At 39.7% G+C, this 19,035-nt stretch overlaps 1 protein-coding gene and 1 long non-coding RNA gene across 3 annotated transcripts; both read left to right on the plus strand.

The window, feature by feature from the left end:
• Positions 1–119: 119 nt before the first annotated feature.
• Positions 120–12,915, plus strand: NDUFC1 (NADH:ubiquinone oxidoreductase subunit C1). Of its 2 annotated transcripts, none has more exons than XM_081303643.1 (4): positions 120–834; positions 6,294–6,397; positions 9,480–9,562; positions 10,958–12,915. In XM_081303643.1, exons 1-3 carry the CDS (start codon positions 660–662, stop codon positions 9,537–9,539), a joined length of 339 nt encoding a protein of 112 aa, XP_081159769.1. In that variant the 5' UTR covers positions 120–659; the 3' UTR covers positions 9,540–9,562; positions 10,958–12,915. The 2 variants fall into 2 exon arrangements, with proteins under 2 accessions (XP_081159769.1, XP_081159768.1); XM_081303642.1 differs by lacking the exon at positions 120–834 and adding an exon at positions 5,755–5,902.
• Positions 6,417–7,950, plus strand: LOC308654365. The gene is made up of 2 exons (XR_014023242.1): positions 6,417–7,167; positions 7,214–7,950. It is a non-coding gene; the product is annotated as an uncharacterized lncRNA (long non-coding RNA).
• Positions 12,916–19,035: the final 6,120 nt, after the last annotated feature.

Below are 19,035 nucleotides of genomic sequence, written 5' to 3' on the forward strand. Positions count from 1 at the left end.
TTCCCACCCGGGTCACGCCTCCTAGCACGCAGGCGCGGTGACCTTCTGTCCCACCCTCGCTGTCCCGGAGCTTGCCGGGAACCTGGAGGCTGGCCGGCCTGCGGAGGTGGAGGGGTACTGGGCGGGCCCCCGGCGTCCTTCCCGTGGGCAGCTCCTGGGAGGCGCCCTGGGGAGGTCCGAGAGCGCGGCCGGCTACGCTTCCGACCGCCTCCTCATCGAAAATCGCCTTTCTGCTCCTTCTTGCTAGACTGGCCTTCATTCATTGAGTAGCCGCTCCCACACCGTGTGGTCGTGCTTTAAGCCTGCAGGGCTAAGCTGCAGGTGTAGGTGTTCAAGAAGCACTGTGGGTCATTACCGAAGTCATTAAGGAACAGAGGCGGAGGGGGAATGAAAAGCCTTCACCGCGGTGGAGACTAGTGAACACACCTGGAGACGAAGGGGTCTAATCGAGTTTGAAAAGCGTGAAAGAGCCTGACCTATTAAATGGGCCTGGCTGCAGTATCGGTGATTTGGGTGAATATTTCTTAAGATGAGCCTGGAAAGTTCGCTACCCAGATCTGAAGTGACCTATTTGTACTGGTCAAAGGAGCTCTGCAGGCTGAAGCGTATGATTTATCTCATTGTTGAGGCCAAACAATGCAGGGTTTGAGTCGCCTTGTATGAGTCACCTTGGTGTAGTGGAGGGGTTCAGGATCACTGACCCTACTGGAACTGGTTTCGAGCTCCTGTTTAATATTGTGACTATTGACTTGCCCATCATCACAAATCATCAAACTTTAGACATTGAAGACAAGACTAGCAAGACTACTAGAGGCAACTGCTCCAGTAGGCAAGGTCAGTCTAGACTCTAACAAGACCCCTTCCGCATATGAGACATTTCATTAACAAGAAAAAAAGGGGGGAGCTTTTTAAAAGCGGCATTCCACTGATGCTCTAAAAATTTTCAAGAGCCATTTTGCCCTTGATTATCTCTCCACATCCTGAATTCGATCTCTAGCGTTCTTTGCATTATGAGTCATTAAACAAGATGTGCAGTGGGTTTACCCTTTTAAATTTGTTTACACAGATACTTAACAGTTTTCAAATTGCTCTTCTTTACCCTTCCCTGGAAAGCGTGAGTTAAAAGACGTTTCCCAGTGGAAAAATCTTGAGACTAAAATTTAGGTGTTGGTTGCCCACTATGTTGGTTGCTCTCTTTTCACTTGGGTCATAAGTAAGGTTTTAGCAGTTAAATCCTGGAAATTCCTTGAATTCGGTAATCTCTCTTCAAAAGTTTGAGGAAATCATATCTACAGGAATTTGAAAAGTAGCCAGATTTTTAGACTTTTTTGGGGGGAGGGCAGGGTATTAAATATAGGGGCACTTTACAATTACCACTGAGCTTATTTCATTTTTTATTTTGAGACAGGGTTTCACTAAATTGCCAAATGTGGCCTCCAACTTTCAACCTTCCTGCTTCAGCCTCCTACATCACTGGGATTACAGGTTTACACACCATGCCCTGCTTAACCATAATCTTTTTTTTAATAACATATAAAATTAAGTTTAATTTATAAAAATCAATTGTTATTTAGTAATAATGAAAAGTTCACTCCCTCCAGCGGACTTTCAACAATCTGAACTATTAAAAAATAGAAAAAGCGTCTTTTTTTTTTTTTTATTTAGTCACTAACTTGAGTTTCCAAATCTCTGGCCTCATTCAAAAATCCCTACAGCAATATTATTTGCTATAGATTTTTAAATTTTTTTCTATATATAATATTCTATTTTTCCCCTCAGGGGAAGCGCATTTCTGGTCTTTGAAACACAGTGGTTTCCACCAGAAACTGAATACCTACTTAAATAAGCCAGCAATAATAGCTTGGCAAATGTTAATTCTTTTTGGCTAATAACAAATAGTTTTTGTTTTGTTGGTACTGAGAATTGAACCCAGGGACCCTTAACCCCTGAGCCACATCCCCAGCCATATAAATTTTTTTTTAATGTTTAATTTTTTTGTAGTTGGACACAATACCTTTAATTTATATGTGGTGCTGAGGATTGAACCCAGGGCCTCGCACTTGCTAGGCGAGCGCTCTATCACTGAGCCATGACCCCAGCCCCTTTTTTTATATTTTTATTTAGAGATAGAGTGTGGCTAAATTGTTTAGGCCCTTACTTACTACATTGCTGAGGCTGGTTTTGAACGATCCTCCTGCCTCAGCCCTCCCAGCCACTGGGATAACAGGGATGCGCCACCAAACCCAGTTTAAATAGCTTTCTCTCCTCCTCCAATACTAGGGTTCTTGGGATCAGGGGCTTCTGCATGCTAGGTAAGTGCCCTAAAGCTTCTTTCTTCTCCCCCCCCCCCCACCCCAGACAATATCTCACTAAGTTACCCAAGCTGGCCTTGAAGTTGCCATTCTTCTGCCTCAGCCTCTCAAGTAGCTGAGATTACAGGCACACACTCCCAGGCCCAACTTAAATAGCAGTTTTTAAGGTTCAGTGGATATTAGTCTGATTTCAAGTTAAAATGCACCTACAGGAGCTGGGGTTGTGGCTCAGTGGTACAGCACTTGCCTAGTATGTGTGAGGCACTGGATTAGATTCTCAACACCGCATATAAATAAATGAATAAAATAAAGATCCATTGACAACTAAAAAAATAAGAATTTTTTTTTTAAATGCACCTACAGGGCTGGGATTGTGGCTCAGCGGTACAGCGCTCGAATAGCATGAGCAGGACCCGGGTTCAATCCTCAGCACCACATAAAAATAAAGGCATTATGTTGTGTCCATCTAGACATAAAAAATTTATATATATATATATATATATATATATATATATATATATATATATTGCACCTACAATTCACAGCCATCTGACCACACAGTGACTTGATAGCCTGAACACAACAATAAAATAATCTACTCTTATCACCACCATTTGACAAATAAATATTTCATTTGAGTTATGCTGTGAATGATATCTATGCTTCCAAGTTTTCATAAACAAGGCTCTGTATGCTGCAGCTGCTGCTATAGCATCTTAACATATATTTCCATTTCACTGTGATCAAAATGTTTCCTCTAGGGTTGAAGATACAGCTCAGTGGTAGAGCTCTTTCCTAGCATTCATAAGGCTGTGGGTTCCAGCACCAGCAGTACACACACACACACACACACACACACACACACACACACACACAAGCTTCCCCAAAAAATAACCAAAAATAAATAGAATCATTTGGCTTCCAGACTTTACTTCTACAAAAGGGATATATATAATAAAAATTCTCCACCTTCATATATGTAAGATGTTCTCTATTGAGACTTTTACATCTAGATAACTAAATATTTATATTTTACAGAAAAATCACACAAAATAGATTTTACGTGTTTAACAAGTGTTAAACAAATTTAACAAATGTTAATATTTTGCTATTGCCTTTGATTTTTTTTTCTTTAATAGAAACTTATAGCTAGAGGGGCTGGGGTTGTGGCTCAGCGGTAGAATGCTCGCCTCGCATGTGTGAGATGCTGGGTTTGATCCTCAGCACCACATAAAAATAAATAAATAAAGGTATTGGGTCCAACTACAACTAAAAAATAAATACTTTAAAAAAATAAATTAAGGGGCTGGGGATGTGGCTCAAGCCGTAGCGCGCTCGCCTGGCATGCATGCGGCCCAGGTTCGATCCTCAGCACCACATACAAAGATGTTGTGTCCGCCAATAACTAAAAAATAAATATGAAAATTCTCTCTCTCTCTCTCTCTCTCTCTCTCTCTCTCTCTCTCTCTCTAAAAAAAAAAAAGTTTAAAAAAAATTAAAAAAACTTAGAAGAGGAAGTCCATCTCTCTCCAGGTCCTAAATTTGATCTGTACAATTCTTATGTACCATAAGTCAGTAAACATGTAGTGGTGTTTTGCATTTTATGTATTTTCAACTCAATCTTCTTTAACCCTCCCTGGGAGATATAAGCTGAGTAATACTTCTCCTAATGGAAAAATATTGGACTAAAATTTTGCTTTCCTAGCTGCTAACTCAAATCTCTGTGTTAACCCTAGGTCATGAATAAGATTTTAGCATTCAAATTCAGGAAATAGTTTAAATTAATGTTATGAAACAACTTCTACCAAAATATAATAGCTATTAACTCCTAGCTGGAAATGCTTCATCAAGATTCTTTTCAGATGGAATTTCACCTACAGCTGCCTACTACAAGTGTAGGGTTCCATCAGCTCTAACATGCTGTGAGCAGTGTACTTCTACTTCATCACTTTCCCAAAATACACACTAGTAAAAGGATACAGGGACCAAAGCTCTGAAAAAGAATGAAACAGCCTTTCTTAGAACAGATACTGATATTAGTAATTTGCTCACTGGTTCTAAATACTCTGACTAAATGTGGCTTTTGTTTCAACTTGTTGGAGACTGACAAAAGCTTTGCCAGGACAAGTTTCTAAGGGGTGGTGTAGAAAGGATATACAACTGACAGGTTGCTGAGTGGACAAGAAGCCAAGAAGCTGAGAGCCAACAACTGACTCAGCGCATTAGTTGGGTAGTTTGCTTACTGGAGCATGAGTTCAGGAGGCTCAAACTAGGTTACAAACTCTCTAAAGTGACTCACAATTTAGCAACCTATTCAATCATCATTTACATTTTTAAAATGGGCTAGAAATCGTAACAACTATTTTACTCTTCAGTTAACAGTTTTTTGTTTTTTTTTTAAATCTTAAATGATGTTGGTAAACATACATAGAAGGAAAAAATTGCAAACATTTTGCTTTTAAAATGAATCTAAATGGCATTGGGTTTAAAGAAATAGCTTTAAAGGTTAAAAGTATCATCTAGTACCTATACATATTTTTACATGGTTTTTAGACATCACATTGAACTCAGAATTGAATACACAAAAGTCCCGCTAGGTTATGCAAGATCAGACCATTGATCAGAAAAATGCCTTTAAACAAAATGTTGTTTCCTATTCACACTTTCTAAGCTTCCCAGCGACCTACCGGTTAGTTTTTATGTTCTACATGTAAAACTGAAATACAGGGGCTGGGGATGTGGCTCCAAGAGGTAGCGCGCTTGCCTGGCATGCGTGCGGCCAAAGGAGGGTTGGATCCTCAGCATCTCTTTTCTCTCTCTCTCTCTCTCTCTCTCTCTCTCTCTCTCTCTCTCTCTCTCTCGCCAGATGGTGGTTTAGTACAGGCCTATTAGGTGGGCTAAGAGGATCACAGAGCTGGAGTCAGAGCACCTGGAACTCAGTCCCACCTCTGCCAGCTGTGTGATCTTGGGTTGGTCAGGGCACTTTCACTTGTACCAGAACTGTCTCCACCTCTCGGTGTTCAGTATGACCTTGAGTGTAAACACATTTAGGAACTGTTGTTTAGGTCTTCGAATGCAAGGTACGAAATATCGCCTTGGATGAGCCCTCTTCTGTGAGCTAATCTGTAAATTGATGGTAATCACCGGATCCCGGTGAAGAAGAAAAGACCCAAGGAACCTAGGCCATGCGATGCGTAAATGCACGGGGCTTAAAACACCTCAGCGCGACACTTCCTTTTACTTTCTGGCTCACCTAGGAACAGTTTCGTCAACTTTGGGGTGAGGGAGGTGACTAGAAACCCTCCGAAGACCAAAGACGTGGGTAAGCTACCTGCCTCCACCCCTTTAACCATTTCCTTCCTAACCCCACTTTAAAGACAAAAGACCCGGGCCAAAGGCGCCGGGAACCAGGGCCACTGGACTCCTTCGCGCCGCACGGAGCTCTAGCGCTCCCGCCGCCAGGGGGCGCTGCGGCCGCGCAGGCTCGCCAGGGGCGGGGCGAAGGCGGAGCCTGTCCGTAGACATGGCGCCGTCCGCGCTGCTGCGCCACTTCTCGCGGCTGCTGGCCCCCGCCAGGCTCCCGAGCGGCGGTGAGTGTCCCTTCTCCTGCCGGCCCCCTCGACCCTCAGCCTTCCCCTGCCCAGGGCGGTCCTGACCTCCGCGGGCAGCAGACGGCGGCGACCCGCGCTCGGCCTAGTGACCTTCGCCGGCCACGATCCGGAACCCACCTGGATCCTCTCGGTCCTCGTCTCGCACTCTGCAGGGTGGGTCCCGCACACACCGGGAGGGGACCCTCGGGTGCCTCTGCGGCCCTCCGCGGGTCTGAGTGGCCGCCCTTCGGCGAGGCTCGGGGGCGTCCTTCAGGACCCGTTTCCTGGGCCGTTGAATGGGGGGATCGAAGGAAGAATTTACCCGGTTACGCGTAACTGCTGGCTCCTTTGTCTGCCCGCGGTCAGTTAGACGGCCTGTGTTCCCTTTCAGCTTGTGCACGGTCCAAGTTCTACCTGCGGGACCCGCCGAACGACCAGCCGGACTGGCTGAAAGTCGGGCTGACCTTGGGTACCACCGTCTTCCTGTGGTTCTACGTGAGTACTTAGTCCCCAACACGCGTCCCGACCCAGCCGAGGGCAGTGAGACCGAATGTTGAAGACGAAAGGTGTGGAGACAGAATTCCCCCACAATATGATATTCGTGTATCCCTAATAACCTATTTCTCCCTAAAGGGAATCCAAAAAAAACAAAAAAAGACTTAAAAAGAAATTAAGATTTCAGCAGTATGGAAAAAGTATGATAAGGTTGAAATTTCTGTTATCTATTGTTATGTAGCATAGTCTTGTGAAGAACAGCAGTTATACCAATACATTAATTATTTCTTAATTAGTTTTGAAGCTCGTTAGGGTTTTATGAAGGCACCTCTTTCAATGACATAGGGATACGTAGGCAGTAAACAAGTTTACAAATTAAATTTCATTAGACTTCCAAAACATCAGAGTTTAAAAAAGTGTAGGTCTTATCAGGGGCTGTCTGTAATCCCAGCGGCTCAGGAGGCTGAGACAGGAGGATCTGGAGTTCAAATCTAGCCTCAGCAAAAGTGAGGAGCTAAGTAACTCAGTGAGACTCTGTCTCTAAATAAAAAATACAAAATAGGGATGGGGATGTGGCTCAGTGGTTGAGTGCCCCAGTGCAAAAAAAAAAAAAAGTTGTTTTTTTTTTTGTTTTTTTTTTTTTGCCATGCTGGGGATGGAACCCAGGGCCTCTTATATGCTAGGCAAGCCCTCTACTACTGAGCCCCAAGCCCCAAAATATTAGGAATTAATAAGTGTTTATATAAATATTTTGCTGAAAATTGTACTTAGTGTATAGCAGGGTATTTGATGTTTTCTTTATGCAAAGTGCTTTAGTTGTAAACTTTCCTTTAATCATTATTAAGTGATACATATTGTTGACTCTTTTACAGGTGAAGAAATTTAGAAACATTAGTTTGCTGAACCCAGTTTCACCATACAAAAATAAGAACTTTGCTACACCACTGTAAAACATTGCTTCTCTAGAGATAAAATTATTTTAAGTTGACTAAAAAAAAAGGTGTTATGGATATAGCTCAGTTGGTAGAGTGCTTCCCTCCAATGTACAAGGCCCTGGGTTCAATCCCCAGCACCAGGATGGATGAATGGATAGATAGAATGAATGAATAAAAGTATCTGCTGTATTGGTTTTTGTTTTTAATTTGGTACTTAGGATTGAACCCAGGAGCTTAATCATTAAGCCACACCCCAGCCCTTTTTATTTTTCTTTGAAGACAAGTTGTCACCAAGTTTCTTAAGGCCTGAGAAATGTTGGGGCTGGTTTTGAACTTGGGATTTCTCCTGCCTCAGCCTCCCAGGTCACTGAAATTATAGGCATGTACCACCACACTTAATCTCTTATTTGGGATTTTCTCTTCAAAGTGGTTTAGATCAGCTGGGTGCAGTGGCACATGCTTGTAATCCTAGCTACCCAGGAGTCTGAGGCAGGAGGATCCCAAGTGTGAAAGCCTGTCTTTTAAAAAAAGGGTGGGGGGCTAGCAATACAGCTCAGTGTTAGAGCAACCCTAGGTTCAATCCCCTATACCAAAAAAAAAAAAGCCAAAATAAATAAAGTGGTTCAGATCTTTGAATAGGAAGGGGTAGGAGATGTTGAAAGTCACAACCTAATGGTAACTACTCTTTTTCAATAATTTTTGTAAGGGAATGTTTTCCCTTTTTTGGTGAGGGGGACAAGGGGCCTTAATTTTAGAGACAAGATCTCCCCTAGTTGTTGAGATTGGTCTCAACTAACTTGGGATCCTCCTGCCTCAGTCTGGGATTATGGGTATACACAACCATACCCAATTTATAATGAAATTTTTTTATGCGTTCTTTTTTTTTATAAGGGAGAGAGAGGAGAGAAAATTTTAATGTTTATTTTTTAGTTTTCGGCGGACACAACATCTTTGTTTGTATGTGGTGCTGAGGATCGAACCCAGGCCACACGCATGCCCGGCGAGCACGCTACCGCTTGAGCCACATCCCCAGTCCTTTATGCATTCTTAGTTTAACGTGTTTCCTAAAAGAAAGCTTCATTGCTGTTTAGAACACTAATGATCGAAACTGGATCTTCGCTTGTCATAAAGGTCCTGTGTCAGATACATATTCTATCAGTGATTCTAAGAAAGTAACTGTCCTCTGACATCTAACTAATCCACAGATAGTTGAGGGATGAAGTTGGTATGGCATCCCAGTATCAAACCTCTATGGTTAGAAGTGTAACACACACCCACCAGCCTGAGTCTGTAATATCCAAGTTCTACTGTGCCCCGTTGATTTTGTCCCTCTGTGGTAAGGCTCTCCATTATATTTATTACCCACCAAGTGAAATTTCACACAAGTTCAATTTTAATGTTTAAGGGTTGTCTTCTTATATTTAGTATGTCAGATTATGGGCAACAAATATATTCCATTCATGGTTTTTGGACTTTTGAATCTCTTTAGGTTTTTTTTTTTTTTGGGGGGGGGGTTACTGGAGATTAAACTTGGGGCCACTTGACCACTGAGCCACCTCCCAAGCCCTATATTGTATTTTGTTTAGAGACAGGGTCTCAGTTGCTTAGTTCCTCGCTTCTACTGAGGCTGGCTTTGAACTCGCAATCCTCCTATCTCAGCCTCCCAAGCTGCTGGGATTACAGGAGTGTGCCACCATGTTCCGCTTCTTAGCTTTATATTTCTCTCTGGAATAGTAATTAATCTACCCTGTTCTTCTTAAAAAAATATATAAGCATCTGGGGCTGGGGTTGTGGCTCAGTGGCAGAGTGTTTGCCTCATACCTGTGAGGCACTGGGATCGATCATCAGCACCACATAAAAATAAATAAACAAAATAAAGATATTGTGGTAAGTGTGTGTGTGTGTGTGTGTGTGTGTGTGTGTGTTTAAATATTTATTTTTTAGCTTTAGGTAGACACAATATCTATTTTTATGTGGTGCTGAGGATCGAACCCAGTGCCTCACGCATGCCAGGCGAGTGCGCTACTACTTGAGCCATGTCCCCAGCCCCTAAAAAAAATATTTTTTAAAAAAGTAAGCATCATTAGTTAATTCCCCTTCTCTTTGCCAGAAAGACTATATTTCTAATTTTAACTGTTAACTTGTAGCTCATCAAACAACATGATGAAGATGTTTTAGAGTATAAAAGAAGAAATTCTTTGGAGTAAATTCTTTTGGAGATACTAATATAGTAAGTATACATTTATATAGGTGATGAGAGTATGCAACTTAATTTGACCTCTTTTTAAATACAGTAGTTTTGTTTTGTCTTTTAGATTTATACTTTGTAGTGCCAGATTTCTGTCTGTGACACATTTATGAATTTTTATACCTTGGCTTCACCATCTTTTGGCATAATGATTTTTTAAATTGTTTTTAAGGTGTTGATGAACGTTTATTTTATTCATTTATTTATATGCAGTGCTGAGAATCTAACCCAGTGCCTTCACACATGCTAGACAAGGGCTCTACCACTGAGCCACAACCCCAGCTTTGAGCATAATCATTTTTTAATCATTAATTTACTGTATTCAAAGACAGTTATGCTTAAGAATGAAACCAAAATTATATATTTTTTAATCTAATAGTTCTTTACTCGTTGCCTTCAAAGCATTTATGACAAATTATCATAATTTGTTTGTATATTTTTTAATATGCTTGGCATATCCCGCACTGAATTCCATGAAAGCAGGAACACTGTTTTAATAATGGTAATGTACTCTGCAGCTTGCTGAATGCCCATCTAATCTAAAATCTAGAATGAGTGACTCTAGATTTTGGATTTTTTTTTTTTAATAGTTGTAGATGGATAGCATTCCTTTATTTTATTTATCTTTTTCATGAAGTGCTAAGTATTGAAATCAGTGCCTCATATGTGCTAGGTAAGTGCTCTGCCACTAAGCCACAGCCCCAGCCCTGGAATTTTTTTTTCTGCATGACCCTTTCATTATCTCTGTCCAACTAACATCTAGTTGGATAATTTCTGATAAGATCTAGCTGTGAACAAGATATACTGTGCATGATTCAAGAGAATTTGATTAAAGTAGATAACTTCTATCTGATGAAAAATAAATAGAGTGATCAAAAACTACAGTTTTCCATATTTAACAACTCAATCTCAGTGCTTTAGGGTTGACTATCCATATCTTTTGCTTCTTTGTTTTCTATAAATAACACCTTGCCTAGTGGGCTGGGGTTGTGGCTCATGGTAGAGCACTTGCCTTGCACATGAGGTACTGGGTTTGATTCTCAGCACCACATAAAAACAAATAAACAAAATAAAGGTATTGTGCCCATCTACAACTTATATACATATGTATATATATAAAATAACACCTTGCCTATTTCACTGTTCTGATCAGGCAATCAAGAGATGAAAATAAATCACTTAAATTAAAAACAGATGACTTTTGTTATTTCATGGTTCAAACCATATTTTTGTTAAAATTTAAGATAAAGTATTAATACTCTTTGTAGATATGTTTTCTAGACTTTCCCCAGTTCACTAAGATGAATTATTTAGTCTAATTTTAATATTTTTTTCTGGTAAATGCTATAGTTGAATTCTTTTTCCTCTTTGTTGTAGGTATGTTCCATATAATGATTATAGAAGATCTTCTGGATTCACCAATCTATTGAGTTTCAAATGTCAGAGAAAGTTAAATGTGAATATATATGAAGTCAGAATTTGTGTTTTGCTTGATAATACATATTATGACAACTTGTAAAAAAAAAAACGTGTAAGGTACATTATTAGAAATTCTTAAATATGAAGACCATCTTATAACAAGGTCAGTGGTATTTTAAAAAATTCATGAGAGGACTTGTTCTTGGGGCTGGGGTTGTGGCTCAGAGGTAGAGTGCTCACCTAGCATGCATGAGGTACACTGTGTTCGATCCTCAGAACCACATAAATGTAAAATAAAGATATTGTGTCCATCTAAAAATAAAAAATAAATATTAAAAAAAAGACTTGTTCTAGAGATGAATTCAATAATCCCTGCTGATGAATTTACTTCTTATGAACTTTTAATTTCTGATTAAAACACTTATTCTTTAGTATGTCAAGGAGACAGGACTACTTTATTACTCAAAATACAAAAGGTCCTAAATGTTTTTTTCTTCTAGAGAAGTCATTTTGGTAAGTCAGAAAGTAAAGATGAATTCTATTATCAGTAGTTCTTCTAACTTCATTTCCTTGAATTTAAATGATTTTTATTTGGGTGAAATTTGGTTTTTTTTTTCTTAAATATTTTTTTTAGTTGTAGATGGACACAATATCTTTATTTATTTGTTTGTTTATTTATTTTTTATGTGGTGTTGGGGATTGAACCCAGGGTCTCATGCATGTGAGGCAACCGTTCTACCACTAGCTACAACCCCAGCCCCCACTTTTTTTAATATTTATTTTTTAGTTGTAGTTGGACACAATACCTTTATTTTTTTTATTTTTATGTGGTGCTGAGTATCAAACCCAGGGCCTCTCACATGCTAGGCGAGCACTCTACCGCTGAGCCATAACCCCGGCCCCCTGTTGTCCTTTTTTAATAATATAACTTTTATCCAATGATTTAGCAAACTCTAGATTCTTTCTTTCTTTTTTTTTTTTTTTCTTCTTTTAATAGTCTTTAAGTTGTAGGTGAACACAATACCTTTATTTTATTTATCTTTATGTGATGCTGAGGATCAAACCCAGGGCCTCACACATGTGAGATGAGTCCTCTACTGCTTAGCCCCAACCCCAGTCCCTAGATTGTCGGTAAAAAGGAGGAAGAGGGTCAGTTGTGGTTTCGCATGCCTGTAATCCCAGCAGCTTGACAGGCTGAAGCAGGAGGATCTGGAATTCAAAGCCAGCCTCAGCCACTAAGGGAAGCAACAAGCAACTTAGTGAGATCCTGTCTCTAAATAAAATATTAAAAAGGGCTGGGGATGTTGCTCAGTGGTTAAGTGCCCCTGAGTTCAATCCCTGGTATTCATTATTTGCATCTTCTTTTTGAAGTTAAGTAGAAAAGTCTTATTACTTTTTAACTAGTATTATATGTATTTTGGGCTTTGGCCAACACTCATTCTGGAGGACTCAACCCAGTATCTTTGGAAGTCATTTCTGAATTCAAAGTTACTTTTTTCAGAATAATTATTTAATATATATTCGGTGAATAGACATTGATAATAGAGACTATTACTTTGTGTCAGTTTGGATTCCTGTTAAAACTGGAAGGGCCTTAGAGATTACATAGACAAATTTCATGCAGCTGTAGTAACCAGAGGTGCAAAGTGCACTGTCCAACATCTGTGGTTAGCAGAGTAATGAATCAATCAAGATGTTTATCTCATAGCAAGAACAGGTGTATGTGTCAGATTGTATGGCAAAGGGGAGTTCATTGCAATGGAATTAAGATTTCTGGGCTGAGGATGTGGCTCAAGCGGTAGCGCGCTCGCCTGGCATGCGTGCGGCCCAGGTTTGATCCTCAGCACCACAAACAACCAAAGATGTTGTGTCCGCCAAAAACTAAAAAATAAATAAATAAATAATTTTTTTTTTTTTTTTTTAAAAGAAAGATTTCTAATCATCTAGCCCTGAGATGAGACTACCCTGTATTGTCTAGTTGGGCCCACTAATCACAAGACTTCTTATAAAGGGAATAGGAAGGAAGGCAAGAGAGTATTTCAGAGTGATGCAGTATGAGGATTCAACCTGCCATTGCTGGTTTTGAAGGTGGAAGGAGGCCAAGAGACAAAGACTACCAAGAAAACAAATTCTCAGGGCTGGGGCTCAGTGGCAGAATATTTGCCTGTCATGTGTGGGGCACTGGGTTTGATGCTCAGCACCACATACAAAAATAAGCAAATAAAATAAAGTCATGCTGTCCATCTGCAACTACAAAAAAAATTTTTTTTAATCTCTCCTACAACTTACAAAAAGGAATGATCCTGTTAACACCAAATTTGTTTCAGCCCAGTGAGACACCTATAAAGCAGCAAGATAATAAATCTTCATTGTTTCAGGTCACAGACTTTGTTACAGCAGAAATAGGAAACTGATACTATCACATACAAATTGAGGCTAAGGGGTCAGGTAACAACTCGAAATTAAGAGCATTTTCCACACAGCACTTAGAAATTCATATCTCCAAAGGGATTAAAAATGTTAATGAGACTTGAAATTTTGGAAACTGATGGTCTTATTTGAAAATAAAATATACCTTTAATAAACAGTAGCTTTGGGCTGGGGTTGTGGTTCAGTGGTGAAGTGCTTACCTAGTTAATTGTTTGAAATTGTTTAAAAAAGCTTCTATATGTCAGGTCTGGAGAATGTAGCCACTCTTGGTGGATCTTCCTCTTGGTTGTGCCTCTGTAACTCTAGGGGGAGCCCTTTATGAAGACCAGGATGTCCAAGAGTGCAATGACGGAATGCTCTGTGCTATCTAGTACAGCAGCCACCAGTCCCATGTGGCTGATGAGCATTTGGAGTGTTGCATGTATCTACATTTTTAATTTAATTTAAATACAAGTGATGGTACCTACTGTGTTAGACAGCAGTTCCTAAAATTGTACTACAAAATGGTGCTGGTTTAAAAAAAAAAAAAAAAAGAGCTTCCTAAATTAAATAATTGAAGCCTAAGTTGGACTTTAAAAAGCAAAGAATTCTGAAGCTACACATCGCCAAACAGGAATGCACCCAGGACACAAATGTTATCACAACTTAGCCTTAGCTGTGCTAACTGAGCAACTGAGCGTCTGCTAGTCTCCTTTGCACCAGCCTACCACCCACGTTGTGAAGAGAAGCCCATGGGAGATAGCTCCTGGGATTGTATCAGGAGAATTGCTAGGCTGAGCAAGAATCCTTCTGATTCTAAATTCCCAAAAGAATCTATGAATTAACTGTGATCAAAGGATGATTGTTAGTAATAACACAGAAAGAACTAAGGATGCAAACAAAATCATACCAAGTTCACTCAAGATTTTTATCAGATTAATATCAAGTTCAGATTCAGCATTTATGAGGTAAATCATTTGAATTTTTTTATTGCTATGGGAAAAAAACAGGCTGTATGAATTAAATTTCTAGTATTTGAAGTTGTTATGGGTTGAGCTATATCCCTTAAGTTATGTTGAAGTCCTAATCCTTAGTGCCTCAGGAGAGTGACTTTATTTAGAAATAGGGTTATTGCAGATGTAAGTTCAGTTCAGGGCTAGGTCTGTAGCTCAGTGGTAGAACGCTTGCCTAGCACATGTAAGGCACAGGGTTCAATCAGCACCACATAAAAATAAATAAAAGGTATTTTGTCCATCTACAATTTAAAAAATTTTAAAAAGATGAGTTCATACTGGAGTAGATTGGGCCTTAAATACTAGGAGTATTTAAAAGGAGGGACAATTGATCATAGTGATATACCTGTAGTCCCAGCTGCTAAAGAGGCTGAGGCAGGAAGATCACTTAACCCCACAAGTTTGAGACCAGCGTGGGCAATATAGGGAGACCTGTCTCAAAAAAGAGTAGAAAGATACACAGAGTCAAGCACAGTGGTACGTGCCTTTAATCTCAGCAACTTCAGTGGCTTAGGCAGGAGTATCACATTTAGGCCAGCCTTAGGAACTTAAGGAAGACCTAAGCAAATTAGGGAGATCCATGTCTCAAAAATAAAAGTGATGGGGTATGTGACTCAGTGATAAAGCATTCCTGGGTTCAGTCCTCAATAACAACAAAAAAAGATAGCCATGGAGGCAGACCTTGGAGTGATGCATCTACAAGCCAGGGTTCAGGCAAACAACAAGATCTAGAAGATGCAAGAAAGGATTCCCCCTAGGAGGAGGTTTCAGAGAGGGCATGCCCTGCCAACACCTTGATTTCAGCTTTCTAGCCTCTAGAGCTGTGAGACTAGATTTCTGGTTTTGTTGTTGTTTTGTTTTTTTAATTTTTTAAAAAATATATTTTTTAGTTGTTGATGGACCTTTATTTTATTCATTTATTGTTATGTGATGCTGAGAATTGAACCCAGGGCCTCACACATGCGAGGCAAGCACTCTACCACTGAGCCACGACCCCAGCCCTAGATTTCTGTTTTAAGCCATCTCAGTTTGTAGTAATTTGTTTATAATATCCTTAGGAAAAGATTACAGAAATGTTAGGGGGTCTCATGTTTATTTTGCTACCAAAGGGAAAATGAATAGATGACAGTACTGAGCATCCTCCAAAAATAGTTTAAGAATTTATCATCACAATTTCCTTTTCTCCTTCATTTTATCCAAATGGTTTAGGATAGAGTTTTTGCTTATCAGGACTTTCTTAATTGCTTGCCAATTTGTCTTCCTAGCTACTCTTCTAAATCATTTCACTTTCTATCAGTATCAATCTGTCAGAAATACAGATTGTGCTAGGTACTTGCTACAATCGCAGCTGTTTGGTTGGCTGAGGCAGGAGGATCACAGGTTCAAGACTAGCCCCAGCAATTTAGCAAGACCTATCTCAAAATAAAAAATAAAAAGGGTTGGTGATGTAGCTCTGTGGTAGAGTGGCCCTGGGTTCAGTTTCCAGCACAAAAAAATAATCAAACAGGTTGCAACCTAAGAATTAACTATTAAGGAAAAATCGGCTTCTAGCTTTCTTTGGAATCTAAGAAATAATTCAGTCTCTCAAAATTGTTTTTTAGTTACATAACACTTAAACCCTGAAGGTATAATTAATATTGTCAGTATAATTAATATTGTCAGGACTTTCACAATATGTTTTCAAAATTAGTACCATCCTGTCAACAATCCAAGATTAGATGGAGGTCATATGAAGTAAGCCAAGTTATCTCCGACTGTAGATTTTTGTTTTCCAACCAAACCAGAAAAGTGCCAAGGATGTGCTCAGGGGCAGCATTGTGAATAATGTGATCCAAGGCTGGGAAACTTGCCTGAGCTTTACATAGCAAAGAACTAAGGTTAAAGTTCTCAGGGGTTAAGGAGAAACAACTGAAAATTAACAGTGAATTTGACAACCTAAGAGCAATGTCCTCTCTGGGGAAATGTTTCATCAAGATATGAAAAGAATTTGCCACCCAAATTTGCCATATAAGCTATAGGAACAAAAGAGTAAATAATACCCTTGAACCTGAGAGGCAGGAGCCTTTAACTAAGAAAAGAATCTAAAGAAATGGCAGTAATTTATCATAGTTCATCTCCCCAGCTGGATTGCCACATCCAACCTAGAGGGCAAAACTTCCCACTGGACCTCACTACCTGGTGAGTAAAGGCGGAAGACAATGAGTTCCCTCCTATGCCACACTGAGAGGCAGAAGAGCATAGCAAGGGAGCCTTGGAAACCTGAGCTTTGCTTAGACTGGAAGTCAGGATCTAGTGTTGCCTCCTCCAACTAGCTAAGCACATTTCATGCCTAACTGCTTTAGAGCACTTGCCAACCCTATCAGTAAAGGAATTATCCACATTTTATTCAGATCAGATATTTGATTCCCAAATTTGTGCTCTTGGCCACAGTTAACTACCTCAAAGTTTTCTTTTCATATGTAATGTAAGGATAATCAACATACCCCCCACCTATTCCTTAGCATTGGTAAATAGAGGACAATGCTTTGGGAGAAAAACAATTGGGGAGAGCTGTACTAGGGATTAGACCTAAGAGCATTCAACCTCTGAGCTATATCCCTAGCTTTTTTATTTTTTGAGACAGGGTCTTCCTAATTGCTGAGGCTGGCTTTGGACTTGTGATCCTCCTGCCTCAGTTTTCTGAGTTGATGGGATTAGTTGCCCAGTGCATTGTTTAAACCAATTTGACTTTGGCCAAAACTCTTTAAATTATCTTTATTATTGATACCTAGTCAGAGATTTCTTTGACCCCATTGATGGTGAGCTTGACAGCAGCTCAAAAGAAAAGACGTTGATACTGTGTCTCTTTAACCTTAAGCCATAGTTTGTGGCTCAAGCGGTAGCGTGCTCGCCTGGCATGCATGCGGCCCGGGTTCGATCCTCAGCACCACGTACAAACAAATATGTTGTGTCCGCTGAAAACTAAAAAATAAAATTAAAATTCTCTCTGTCTCTCTCTCTCTCTCTCTCTCTCTCTCTCTCTCTCTCTCTCTCTCTCAAAAATAATAATAATAATAATAATAATAAAAAAAGCCATAGTCTCTGTAAGTAATAACAATTTGTCTTGTTCAGACTGGTCCCACAACGTTGCCCATACTGGCCTTGAACTCACAATCCTCTAGCCTCCTGAGTAGCTGGGATTACAGGTGTGGATCACCACACTCAACAATTTACAATTTAATTCTGAAAGCCTTAGAATTGGGATTGTTTATAAATATTGTTTATAAGTGTTTGCTCAGAAAGAATACCATTTAGGGGAGCTTTGGGATTTAAGGTTTACAATAAACAGTATTAAATACAATAAGTGCATCCATTCATTCATTAAAATGCATTTACTAGCTGGCCAGGTACTAGCTGAGGCAGGAAGATCAGGAGTTCAAAGCCAACCTCAGCAACAGCGAGCGGGTAAGCAACTCAGTGAAACCCTGTCTCTAACTAAAATACAAAAAAAGGTCTGGGGAGTAGCTCATTGGTTGAGGGCCCCTGAGTTCAATCCCCAGTACCCTAAATAAATAAATAAAATGATTCTTTTTTTTCTGTCTCTGATAACCATCCCATCCCTAAGTACACCAAGGAATGAAGTAGCTGTGGTGGTAAACAAATGCAGTTTGATTTATTAGTCTGTCGTTGTTCATTAAACATTCCACACCACCAGCAATGTAGAGAAGCGCTTCTTGGTTTGCTAAAGATTATGCACTTGGTGCTGGTCAAATATAACAAGTATGTTAATCTGTGGTTTTCTAGTCTCAACTTCTGGGTATATACCCCTTTTGCTGCTTTTAGCTAAACTTGACCCTTAACTTACTACAGATGACCTAATTGCTCTTGTTAAAGGCTTAATCACTAGGGATAGTTAAGAGCTCTTTTTGTTTTGTTTCCTTCTTTCCCTCCCCCCCCCCCCTCTCAATGTAGTGCTGGGGCTAGAACCAGGGCCTTGAGATTCTAAGCCTGTTTTCTACCATTGATTTACAACCCCAGGCTATAACTATTCCCCCAGCCTATAACTACTGCAAGTATTAATTTTTTTAAAGGGGCGGGGCTGGGGTTGTGGTTCAGCGGTGGAGTGCTTGCCTAGCACATACAAGGCCCTGGGTTGGATCTTCAGCACCACATGTAAATAAATGAATAACTTTTTTAAAAAATGGTTTGTACTCCTCTTGTGAGGATGTTAATATTATTAGAATGAATGGTTCAGGACTATAACGTCTGAAAAATGTTTATTTACATAGCAAAGGAAGACTATTTTGCCTGTTACATGACTTCCAGAACTTGGAGCTAGAAGTGTTAAATTCAGGTCTTTTTTTTTTTTTAAACTCATGACCATCAGTAAATTCTTGAACATTATTTCCCCACCAGCTGATGTTGTCATTTGCTAAAGGAAATAACTGCCACCTCTCTGAGAGTTGGAGTGAGAATTAAAGGAGATATGTGAAAGTGCTTTATAAACTGTTAAATGTCAAACACATGAAGGATTATAAGAGTAAAAAATAGTGCTTTCCAAAGATTAATCATTTTGAAAACGTTATAAATTATTAGTTTCCATATTCAAACCATAACAAATTCTTGTAGTCACAA

This window comes from Spermophilus citellus, assembly GCF_964194105.1.
Source record: "Spermophilus citellus genome assembly, chromosome: 8".
Lineage (NCBI taxonomy): Eukaryota > Metazoa > Chordata > Mammalia > Rodentia > Sciuridae > Spermophilus > Spermophilus citellus.